General features: G+C 43.9%; 1 protein-coding gene across 4 annotated transcripts; it reads left to right on the top strand.

The window, feature by feature from the left end:
- The first annotated feature begins 4,555 nt into the window (after positions 1-4,555).
- Znf263 (zinc finger protein 263) lies at positions 4,556-11,388 on the top strand. 4 transcript variants are annotated; one of them, XM_076839775.1, is made up of 6 exons: positions 4,556-5,157; positions 6,143-6,323; positions 6,842-6,876; positions 7,153-7,279; positions 8,784-8,900; positions 9,390-11,388. In XM_076839775.1, exons 1-6 carry the CDS (start codon positions 4,771-4,773, stop codon positions 10,556-10,558), a joined length of 2,016 nt encoding a protein of 671 aa, XP_076695890.1. In that variant the 5' UTR covers positions 4,556-4,770; the 3' UTR covers positions 10,559-11,388. The 4 variants fall into 4 exon arrangements, with proteins under 4 accessions (XP_076695890.1, XP_076695889.1, XP_076695888.1 ...); XM_076839774.1 differs by having other exon boundaries at positions 6,803-6,876; XM_076839773.1 differs by having other exon boundaries at positions 6,803-7,279.
- The last annotated feature ends 940 nt before the right edge of the window (positions 11,389-12,328 follow it).

Below are 12,328 nucleotides of genomic sequence, written 5' to 3'. Positions count from 1 at the left end.
ATTTAAATATTAACATTACCAAACAATATTAGCAAGATAATTTGGTTATTGTTAATCCAAAGGAAAATATAAATTCCAGAGTATTTTATCAAAATATAGGAAGTGAAGCAAGATGCCTTATATTTTCATGGAGAAGAAGAAATTTTGTTTTCATTAGTAACAAAATGTATTTCAAATGAAATAACTAGATTGATAACAAAATACATTTCAAATGCTAGATTTCAAAGTTGAGTGGGCTGGGGTTGTAGTTCATGGGTAGAGCACTTGCCTAGCTTGTGTGAGTTCAATCCTCAGCACCACATAAAATAAAAAAATAAATGTATTGTGTCCATCTACAACTAAAAATATTTTAAATAAGAGTAATGTGGTATATGTAAGAGAAAACTTAAATCATAGATTAAAGGGAAGCTGAAGACATCTAAAAATGGAAAGAAACAAATTGGTGGAGAGTGGCAAGTAACAAAGGCTTGGAATGACTGAAGACTGGAGAACCAGGGGATCTTAATATAAGAAGGAAGAGTGGTGTTTCAGAATGCTCATGACCCACAGAGCTGACTTCAAAGTCTTAACATTGAACAGATGTCACTCTGAAAACCAGGTACAGACAACTGACCCCCTGAGAGTCAGGGAATCTGTAAGACCTAGGCAAAGCCTGAGAGCATTCCTAGAGTCCAGTACCCCTGTGATCTAAAACCAGGAGTGGTAGGAGTTCTTTGTCTGAGATCCAAATTTTTCTCTGTAACAGGAGCCATTTACAGGTGAGGAAAGAAAATATAAAAAAGGTAGAATGTGTGATTATGAGAGCATACTTTTTACCAAAGCACTAAAGTAGCACTTTAAAAAAATAAATATACCTCTTTAGCAGTCTTGGTAAATTTTTTAAAAAGGAAATAGTCTTCAAACATTCTTTTATTTATTTGTTTTTATATGGTGCTGAGGATTACACCCAATGCCTCACACATGCCACACAAGTACTCCACCACTGAGCTACAACCCTAGCCCAGCATTTCTTTTTAAGTTTGTTCTTTTTAGATATACATGACAGTAGAGTATATTTTGACACATTATACATACATGGAGTACAACTTCCCATTCTTGTGGTTGTATGTGATGCTGAGTTACACTGGTTGTATATTCATATATGAACACAAGAAAGTTATGTCCAGTTCATTCTACTGTCTTTCCCATCCCCATCCCTTCTCCCTTCCCTTCATTCTGCTTTGTCTAGCCCAACTAACTTCTATTTCCCACCACCTCAATTATGAGTTAGCATCTGCATATCAGAGAGAACATTCTGCTTTTGGTTTTTTGGGATTGACTTATTTTACTTAGTCTCCAGTTCCATTCATTTACTGGCATATGCCATAATTTCATTCTTCTTTATAGCTAAGTAATATTCCATTGTGTATATATACATTTAATCCATTCTTAAAGGGCACCTAGGTTGGTTCCATAGTTTAGCTATTGTAAATTGAGCTGCTATAACATTTATTTGGCTGCATCACTATAGTATGCTGATTTTAAGTCCTTTGGGTATATACCAAGAAGTGGGATAACTGGGTCAAATGGTGGTTCCGTTCCAGGTTTTCTGAGGAATCTCCATACTGCTTTCCGTAGTGGTTGCACCAATTTGCAGCCCCGTTAGCAATGTATGAGATTACATTTCCCCCACATCCTCATCAACATTTATTGATAATTGCCATTCTGACTGGAATGAAATGAAACCACAGAGTAGTTTTAATTTGCATTTCTCTAATTGCTAGAAATGTTAAACATTTTTTCATATATTTGTTGACTGATTGTATTTCTTCTTCAGTGAAGTACCTGTTCAGTTCTTTTGCCCATTTATTGATTAGATTATTTGGTTTTGGGGGTTAGGTTTTTGAGTTCTTTATATATCCTGGGGATTAATACTTTAAAAGAGGTGCAGATGACAAAGATTTTCTCTCATTCTGTAGGTTCTGTCTTCATACTTTTGATTATTTCCTTTGCTGTGAAGAAGATTTTTAGTTTGATACTATCCATTTATTGATTTTTTTTTTGCACCAGGGATTGATCTCATGGGCACTCAATTACTGAGCAACATCCCAAGCCCTTTTTTAAAAAATTATTTATTTATTCTAATTTTTTATACATGACAGCAGAATACATTTCAACTCATAGTACACAAATGGAGCACAACTTTTCATTTTTCTCGTTGTACAAAAGTAGAGTCACACCATTCGTGTCTTCATACAGGTACCATCTCATCATACCCCCTTCCCTTCCTCTCCTTCCCCTTTGCCCTATCCAAAGTTTCTCCATTCCTCTCATGCTCCCCTCACCCCCATCATGGATCATCATCCACTTATCAGAGAAAACATTTGGCTTTGGGATTTTTGGGATTGGCTTACTTCACTTACCACAATATTCTCCAACTCCATCCATTTACCTGCAAATCCCACCCTTTTTTGTATTTTATTTCTAGACAGGGTCTCACTGAGTTGCTTAGGGCCTTGCTAAATTGCTGAGGCTGGCACTGAACTCGAAATCCTCCTCCCTCAGCCTCCCAAGCTGCTGGGATTATAGGAATGAGCCACTGCACCCTGCTCCACTTATTGATTCTTGATTTTACTTCTTGCACTTTAAGAGATCTTGTTGAGGAATTTGGTTCCTAAGCTGACATGAAGGAAAGTTGGGCCCATACTTTCTGGTAGTAGGTGCAGGGTCTCTGGTCTAATGTCTAGGTCCTTGATCCATAAATTTACACTTCTTAATACTTTAGTGGATTTGAGAACTGGATAGTAACAGACACACTTCCTGGAAAACAGACATACACATGCTATTTTGCAAAGAATATCAAAAGGTTTCCAAAATCACCAGACCCATCCTCTAGAACTGTGCTAATGTGGTAGCCACTTGGTAAAACTTAGCAACTCCATTTTAAGTATCCAGTAGTCACCATCCCAAAACATTCTACTGGAACAGTAGATTCTAAGATTTTCCTGATCTCAGGTTAAAAACCCCCACACCCAGATGAACCCTTTTAAAAAGATCTGCTTGCTCATAATCCTATTCCCAAACACTAGCAACTCTATCTTTGGCATATAGGTAGGCCATTTGAAAGAAATGGAGGAGGAATATTAATGGTAATAATCCTAAAAGTTCATCCACCTGTAAGAACCCATTAATAGCCTAAAATCAAAGGGAACTTAGGTAGAAATCATTCTTACTATCAAGGTATATGTAATTCTGCCAACATTTCTACACCAAATATTCTGCAATAGTTATTTAAGTGACTTTATTAAGTTTAATTAACTTTTTGGTTCTGGAATTGAACTTAAGGCCTTCAGTATAAAGTGGCCTTTTTGTGAGATTTGATGAGCCTTCAGGAATTTATTCTGTTTTACTAGTGTCTAATAATATACTGAATTCATACTCAGACTATGAGCCAGGCAATGTTCTATGCATTCTGCTTACCTTAGCTAGTTTAATCCATTTATGAGTTGGGCATAACATTACACCCTCAAAACAGAAAAGAGAACTGGCTTGGTGAGATTAAATAAATTGCCTGAGACCAGGGAGTAGTGGTTTCGAGCTTGGAATTTATAGTCATCTTAAATAGAAACTGTCTAAAAACATCGAAATGGCCTAAGGGACTCAGGTCACAAGTCTCAACAAGGTTTTCCTGAAATGGACTTGTACGTGCTCCTGTGCTATGTGGCCTCTGGGTAGGCATTTATCATGACAGTTTGTGGAACTATAGTCACCTGAAATGAAACAAAGCAAAATTCTCAGTACTCTTCCACACAAACCCTATGCTCCGCAGCCCCCAGCATCCTTTACTCAGGGCAGCCCGAGCAGGCGAGCCGGGTGACCCTGGGCAAAAGGCTAAAAAAGCCGGGTGTGCGGTGAGCAGCTTGGAGCGCGGGCGACGCCCAGCGTTCCTCTAAGCCGACCCGCAGCGCAGTCAGACACTGAACGTATCCACTACCTACGCGCTGCCTAAACCCGCAGCGCGCCAGTAGGCGCAGGCGCAGTAGCGGTGCTGCGCCACGGACTGCATCTCCCGGTAGGCTTCGCTGGCTGCTGCGCACCCAAAAGGGTGGTGACCCCAGGCGGCCGAGAGCAGCCCAGGAAGCTGGGGACTCGTTGGGAAAAGATATCCCGGGGCGCTTGTTAACGACTCAGATTCCTGGGTCCCGCCCTGACCTAGCTTGTTTCTAGATCAAGCGTGGCTCGAGAATTTACATTTCGACAAACTTTGCTGGGGAAACCTGACCCAGGTCACTCGCCGGCCACACCCACCTCGGGCTTCCAACTCGCAGCCCCGCCCACTCCCGGCCCAACTACGGAGTTCTACGGAGATCTCCCGGACTCGTCAGGTGGCCCAGCTTATCGTCCCCAATTGGCCCCTAACTCATCCCGCCTCCACGGGCGAATCTTTATTTTCTATTGGTCAGTGCTAAGTCTGTGCGAGACCTGACCCAATGGACGGTAGAGTATGCAAAGCATGACCCGTGCTTCGGCTCGAGGAGGGGCCGTTGGATTGTGACGTATAACTCGCGCGCTGAAACTTCCGGCGTGGGAGTAGAGGACTCAGTCTTGCGTGGGTGTGTGAGGGGAGAAAAGCGGTGGAGCTCGGGACCCGCTGAGGTCAAGCTGGGGGCCTCCCCCAGGATTCGGAGACTCCAGCCCCTTGGCTTCTGCCCACGCCATTTATCCTTGCACCCGGCCCGTCCAAGGCAGGCATAGCTGGTTTCGGGGCCAAGACTTTCTGGGGGAACCGCGATGGCGTCGGTCCCGGGCTCTCAGGAACGCGAAGGGCTGCTGATAGTGAAATTGGAGGAAGACTGCGCCTGGAGCCAGGAGCTGCCCCCGCCTGACCCAGGGCCCAGCCAAGAGGCTTCCCATCTCCGCTTCCGACGATTCCGCTTCCAAGAGGCCGCTGGTCCCCGGGAAGCGCTCAGCCGGCTCCAGGAGCTTTGCCATGGCTGGCTGCGGCCAGAGATGCGCACCAAGGAGCAGATCCTGGAGCTACTGGTGCTGGAACAGTTCCTGACCATCCTGCCCCAAGAGATCCAGAGCAGGGTGCAGGAGCTGCATCCGGAGAGCGGCGAAGAGGCAGTGACCCTTGTGGAGGATATGCAGAGAGAGCTCGGGAGACTGAGGCAACAGGTGAGAGAAAGGGCTGTTTTATCCCCGGTTTGGCCCCGAGGACTGGGACATCTCGTTTGCCTAGTTCCCCAAATTTACTTGGTTGCTTTGGGTAGACCTTACATGGGAAAGAGGGGTTTTTGTGGTTTAGTCCGGAACATTCATTCTTAAGAATTCCCCCCTATGAACATGGTGAGCAGTGAAAAGTACCCTTTTACCACACGAAGGCAGTGCCTTGGCAGTAGTTTGTTAGAGTGCCATCGTTCAAATCCTCACTCTGCTGTTTATTAGCTTTGCGAATTTAGCAAGTTATTTGATCTCTTTGGGCCTCAGTTTGCCCCCTGATAAAATACTTTTGGGGGCCATTTTGAGGGTTACAGGAGGAGTGGCATGTAAAGTTTTGATGACACTGATGGCTACCAGCGTATTTTTATTATTATTACTTATTTTTAGTTGTTGATGGACACCATATCTCTATTTATTTTTATGTGATGCTGAGGATCAAACCCAGTGCCTCACCCGTGAGGAGGGTGCTCTACCACTGAACTACAGTCCCAGCTTATTAATGTCTAGTACCCATTAGTTCTTGTTCTATTAGGGTGGACAGAGTGATGTCCTGCAGAGCTGGATGTCTGTTAATTGAAAAACAATTTGGCCTTGAGGCTCTGAGGTCACTGCCACTACCCCCATCAAAGTTTAGCTTATCCAGTAGTGAGAAATAGGGCAACTAGAAAAGGTGAAGGAGAACAGAAGGAGCCATGTGAATAAAGAATGTGGGGAAGATGTACAGTGGGAATGGACACTGTCCTTCCCTCCTTTAGTCTTCCCTTCCCAATTTCACTGATGTACAAGGGATGCACATGCCTTTAGTGTAAACTGCCTTCTTTTGCCAAGTCCAAAGGGAATCTTCTGTAATCCTCTGTTGAAGACCTGCACTTAGAATCCTGTAGTGATGTCCCTTTCTGTCACCCTGTTGTGATGATGAGTGATGTGGGTTGGTTCCCAGGTCACAAACCAAGGGCGGGGAACAGAAGTACTTTTGGAGGAGCCTTTGCCTCTGGAAACAGCAGGAGAGTCACCGAGCTTCAAGCTGGAGCCAATGGAGACTGAGCGAACCCCTGGCCCAAGGCTGCAGGAGCTGCTAGGCCCCAGCCCTAAAAGGGACCCCCAGGCTGTAAAGGACAGGGGTGAGGAACAGTTATCTGGGTAGGTGGGAGGGAGGAGGGGCTTTGGGATTGCCCCCGATACTAGCAGAATGTAGCACAGGTGCCAAGGAAAAGGAATTTCTGAAGTAGAGGTTCTCGGATGTGTCTTGAAAGACCTAGAAGTGGGGTGTGGGTTCTTCTGGGTGTGGGAGAAAGAAGGGGAATCTTTTTGAACCCTTTTGTATGCAGGACAGGCAGTATAGAGCTAGATGAATGGTGTGGGAGGTTTGGAGTGCTGCTGACAGTGTGGAAGACTGCTAGCATTCCTTTACTCTGGCCCCATCATTCTGGATATCACTTTATTATGCCTGTTGCCACCTTTGGTTTAGTGTCAATCCTAAAAGCAAAGTCTGGGTGTTCTGGAACACAAACTGTTTTGTAGTAATGTGTGGGTTGACAAGATTTCTGTGTTGCCCCACATTTTGGAATGCCATTCTCATTGTGATTTCTATCACCTTCAGCATTATCTACTCCCTGGCTTTCTCTCTTTCCTCCTGAAGGGAACATGGAAGACAAGGAGATGACTGGGCCCCAGGTGATGTGGCAGTTCCCCTTGTTTCCCCCATCAGCACCCTCCTTCCTTCCCTGGAGTGTTCCTTTTGGGATAAGAAGGGGTCCTTTGGCCACCTGGAGGATCTTTCTCCCTAACCAAATGGTGAAGCCTTCTTTGTCTCTACCCATCATGTATAGTTCTTTGACCTTTCTTCCTTGTGTGTTCTTGGCACCCCTGAGTTTTGCCCCTTTAATTCATGACTACTCTCAAATTTTTCTTGGTGCATTTGGGGCTAAAAGAGATCTTGTGCTGTTTCAGTTGCCTGAAAGCATAGAGGATGTGGCCATGTACATCTCCCAGGAGGAGTGGGGTCACCAGGATCCTAATAAGAGAGTCCTCTCCAGGGACACGGTGCAGGAGAGTTATGAGAATGTGGACTCTTTGGGTAAGGACTTTCTTTCTTAGGGATGACAACTGTGGCATTTCTAACTGGGGTCTTGCCCTTCGAACACGTACTCCAATTTTGCCAAGAAGCATTCTCAGGAGATCTCCCTTTTTCTAAAGATCCCCACATTAGGGGGATTAGTTAGATATCTACCAAGTAGACAGTTGGCACTCTAATGGACAGCCCTGGACCTAAGCTCTACTGCTGAACTCTCTACTAAGGCAGAAAGTTTGAATATAATGTACTTCCAAGGGCAGCACAAATCAAATCCAATGATTAGTGCCCACAGCACACATATTCAGTCCCCCAGGATGCTAAGGAGGCTCAACGTTCTTAATTCTTTGTAAATTTGAGATGCTTATTCTTCAGAGCTTGCTTGTTTCCTGTCCTCCATTAGTATTTCTAGGCTCCAAAGACAAAGCACTGGCATCAACATTGCAGCTTATTAGTCCTTATAGTCTATAGAAATGCAGGGAGGTGGAGGGCCATGTGGAAATTTGGGGAAAAAAGCAGGTTAAGTAATGCATAAATTATAATGCATCTATGTGTTGAACTATTGTGCAGAGATTAAAAATGATGCATATGAAATGACAAACTGATAGTTGGATTAGAAAGAGGATATACAGAAAATTATTATACAGTTTCCTCAACTTTTCTTTGAAGATGAAAATTTTTATAATAAAGTTGGAGGAGGTCTTAAACACAATTGTATAATTAGCTATATCGCAGCACACGCCAGTAGAAATCACACTGCAGTTTATTTTCATCTATCAGGTTTGTATAAAAGAATCATAGTTTTTTGGACTCAGATACATTATTTCTGCAAAGGGCTTGTTACTGGCTTTTGTTTCTTTTCATTGGGACCAACTCCAGGTTTTTCATCACTTTTCCACTGCTCTGTTGCCCAAAATTGAACAAAGCTCCTTTAGTGTGTGCTAACTAGGAAGAGAAAAATCAGATAACTTGTTGGAATTAATTGTTTGGGTCCATGTTTGCTGGAGTTGGAGTGAGGTTTTTGGTTTTATTTTTTAGCATAGCACAGAAATAGCACATTTGGGTTTTAATCTCATCATCCTTTCAGAGCTGTGGGTCCTTTTCTTATTGTCATATTTTCTCCTTGGAGTTGTCAAGTCAAATTATATTTATATGTAAGAGTCAAGGTTCTTTTGATATGTTAAAGTGATTTTTCAATGAGCTAACCATCCTGAACATGTTAATTTTATTGTTGTTTTAATTTCAGAAGTGTACATTCTCATGGGGAAAAAAAAAATCCCAAGTGTGTTGAAAGTCTTAAAAACAACCAAACAAAAAAATAGTCTCCTCTAATTTCTTTCTGTAGAGGTAACCACTGGGAATAGTTTAGTGTGTGTATTCCAAGTAATCGATGTCACACTTGTTGAGCATTCATCTCCCCACTAAGAGCAGGGAATAAGGTTATCTTTTTTCCCTTGCTTGGTAGAGGAGAGTGGTGATATAGCAATCTATTTCTTTTCATTGTAAACAGAATCTCACATTCCCAGTCAGGAAGCCCTCAATACCCAAGTGGAACAAGGAGGAAAACCATGGGATCCCAGTGTCCAGAGTTGCAAGGAGGGTGTGAGCCCCAGAAGTGCAGCTCCAGGTAAGAAATGAAGGTGAACATCTACCCAGCAAGACATCTTGAGGTTGAACACAAGATAGATGAAAGTTGGGTACAGGGCCTCCTACTACTGCTGGCATGGAGGTACATTGTTTCCTGTGTCTCCACTGCTCACTTTCCATGCCTGTGAGGCAGATGAGGAAGCACTCACTCTTATGCTCACTTGGCCCATCCTAGCCTCACTCCAAATCAACCACTCCTGGAAGGCAGAAGCAAGAGGCCCCGTTGGAGGTGAGGTGGAGACCTTAAGAAGGGAATTCCAAGACTGGTCTGAGCTCTGATTCATTGAGCATCTGCCCTATCCTTTATTCAGATGCTTTTCTAGAGTGCTGTACTTATAGGGAGAGGATGGGAAATGGAGGTAGAACTAGCCCTTTAGGGCCTCTGACCTGAAAGATAGTTAGAGACGTGGGGTTTTCTTTCCTCCAGTGTCAAAATAATATAGAGGTTTGGCTTTAATTTCTCTACCAGGGGAAGAGAAATTCGAGAACCCAGAAGGAAGTTCTCCATCTGTTTCCCTTGAGAACACCCATCCTCAGGTGCTGTTCCCCGGCCAGGCCAGAGGGGAAGTACCCTGGAGTCCAGAGCTGGGAAGACCTCGTGACAGGGCAGAAGGGCATTGGGAACCTCCCCCAGAGGACAGAACAGAGCAGTCCTTAGCTGGAGCCACAGGTTGCAGAGAACTGGTGCGACCAAAGGAACTGCAGCCAAAGAAACTCCATCTATGTCCCTTGTGTGGCAAAAATTTCTCTAACAACTCAAACCTAATTAGGCACCAGAGAATACATGCAGCAGAAAAACTGTGTATGGGTGTGGAGTGTGGCGAAGTTTTTGGTGGGCATCCACACTTTATGTCACTACATAGAGCACACCTAGGAGAGGAGGCCCATAAGTGCCTGGAATGTGGAAAATGCTTCAGTCAAAATACCCACCTGACCCGCCACCAGCGTACCCATACAGGTGAGAAACCTTACCAGTGCAGCGTCTGTGGAAAAAGCTTCTCTTGCAACTCTAACCTTCACAGGCACCAGAGGACACACACGGGGGAGAAGCCCTACAAGTGTCCAGAGTGTGGGGAGATCTTTGCTCATAGCTCCAACCTCCTTCGGCACCAGAGGATCCACACCGGAGAGAGACCCTATAAGTGTGCTGAGTGTGGGAAAAGTTTTTCTCGGAGTTCACACCTTGTTATTCATGAAAGAACCCATGAGAAAGAGAGACTTGACCCCTTTTCTGAGTGTGGGGAGGCCATGGGTGACAGTGCCCCCTTTCTTACAAACCATGGAGCCCACAGAGCTGAAAAGAAACTCTTTGAATGTTTGACTTGTGGGAAAAGCTTCCGGCAGGGAATGCACCTCACCAGACATCAGAGAACACACACAGGAGAGAAACCATATAAATGTACCCTTTGTGGGGAAAACTTCTCTCATAGATCCAACTTAATCAGGCACCAGAGAATTCACACAGGTGAAAAACCCTATACCTGTCATGAGTGTGGAGACAGTTTCTCTCACAGCTCTAATCGGATTCGTCACTTGAGAACCCATACAGGTGAAAGACCCTATAAATGTTCCGAATGTGGAGAAAGCTTCTCTCGGAGTTCACGCCTTATGAGTCATCAGAGAACTCACACCGGTTAAGGACAGTGGGACTTCTCTTAGCCCCAGAATCAGTGGCATATTCAGAGGTCTTTCCAAGAGCCCAGCTGGCTAAATGACCTGTCTTCCAGGCAGTTAATATAAAGAGAATATGAGGCTCATTTAGAGGGAGGTGCAGAGGCAGCAGAATATTAGCTTAACACTAAAAAGGAGTTCAGTCTGCAGTAGTAAGGAATATAAGTCTTTGAAGTGACCTGCTCTGGGTCACTTTTTGTCTGAAGGTGCACCCACCTTCTTGGTGCATTTAACCAAGGTGTGGTTTGGGTGCCTTACTCTGTCCATTTTTAACCCCAAAACTTTGGGAGTCTGTGATCTTTTTCTACTCCTTCCTTTGGAGTCAGTAGGAGTGTTTGGGCTCTTGGGAATGTTTGAGAGCACAGAAGAGTGGCCAAGTCTCCTAGGAAACCAGCTGGAGGTCAAACAAACCTGGTTGTAGGTTGCAGCTCTCTTGAAGGCTCTGGCTAGAAAGCTGTGGGCAGTCTTGGTCAACCATCACAGACCACATAAGCAAGTATGACTGGAGACAAAAAGGAACCAGAGGTTTGAGAGAAATTCTGAGGTGGAAGTTGCAGGTAAGCCCAAAAATTGGCAGATGAAATGGGTGAGTGATTACTCCACCCTTTGCAGAGATTGAAACATTCCCTCACCTTTGTCAAAAAACGAAAAAAAAAAAAAAAAAAAAAAAAAACAGAGCTCTGGAGTCTTGTTCCTGGACGGAGGGTTCCATCAAAGTGGATCCTACAGAAGTTAGGGATTATGTTTTCCCTGTTGAAAATGTTTGAATGGTAATAAATATCTTTGGGAAACATGAATGTGTGTGAATCTTGATTAAGGGCCTTTGTCTTAACCTCAGTGTTGATCTGTATCCAGCCTCTTCTCAGAGGCCCAGCTTTCTTCTTGTGGACTTCCTGGGTTGGTCAGAAAGGTTTTGACAAAGGTGGCAGCATATAGGCTGCGGGAAGGTGTGGGCTTGATGGGTTCTGGGCTGGATTCCACCGACTAACAAGGTCAAGCTGAATGGCTGCTTGGTCTCCCAAAGTTGTTCTTTCTTTTTGTTGCACAGCACTGAAAATGTTTTCCATTCTTTGTTAAGAAAGTTTATATTCTTGGGCTGAGGCTGTAGCACATGTGAAGCACTGGGTTCGATCCTCAGCACCACATAAAAATAAATGAAGATAACTGTGTCTACAACTAAAATATTTTTTTTAAAAATTATATTCTTATAAAGTAGCTTGAGGCAGGTTAGGCTTTTCAAAAGACAGGATAGATGGGATATTTGGCTCTTGTAGCTGGTTCCTAGGAAGGAAGCTAAGATGGTCCTGATGTCACTGAGTCATTGATCATTAAAGGTGGGAAAATACAGGGGAGGGGAACATTATTAGGGGAAATCATGTATTAGAATAGGAATTCTAGGAGTGTGCATCTATAGGAAAGAGTACCAGCAGTTACTCTGGGAGTTATCAGAAGGACTTATATGGCCCTGAAGAAAGGTATGGAACTTGCTGTTCTCTGGGAGAGAAAACAAAAACAAACAAACAAAAAAAACGATGGAACAATCTGTTAGCAATTAACTATCAAATAAATATCACTCTTAAGTGATGGGAATAACTGTGTCCCTTCTCACTTTATCAGTCTTGTCTGAGCCCAGCCTCAGTGTGAGTTTTCCCTTGATTTTCCCCCTCTTCCCTGCTCTCTCTCCCTCTCCCTCCCTCCTTCTCTCTTTTTTTTCTTTGTATCAGGGATTGAACCCAG

Source organism: Callospermophilus lateralis, chromosome 19 (assembly GCF_048772815.1).
Source record: "Callospermophilus lateralis isolate mCalLat2 chromosome 19, mCalLat2.hap1, whole genome shotgun sequence".
In the NCBI taxonomy this organism is placed as follows: Eukaryota; Metazoa; Chordata; class Mammalia; order Rodentia; family Sciuridae; genus Callospermophilus; species Callospermophilus lateralis.
Note: the sequence above shows the minus strand (reverse complement) of the source record. Positions and strands in the feature narration are given on the sequence as shown.

Bases quoted from the DNA above. Each gene is read 5' to 3' on its own strand.
- Znf263 (XM_076839773.1), top strand. From the start codon at position 4,771: ATGGCGTCGGTCCCGGGCTCTCAGGAACGCGAAGGGCTGCTGATAGTG. The intron at 5,158-6,142 runs GTGAGAGAAAGG...GTTGGTTCCCAG, and splicing joins TCGGGAGACTGAGGCAACAG to GTCACAAACCAAGGGCGGGG. The intron at 8,901-9,389 runs GTAAGAAATGAA...TTTCTCTACCAG, and splicing joins CCCCAGAAGTGCAGCTCCAG to GGGAAGAGAAATTCGAGAAC.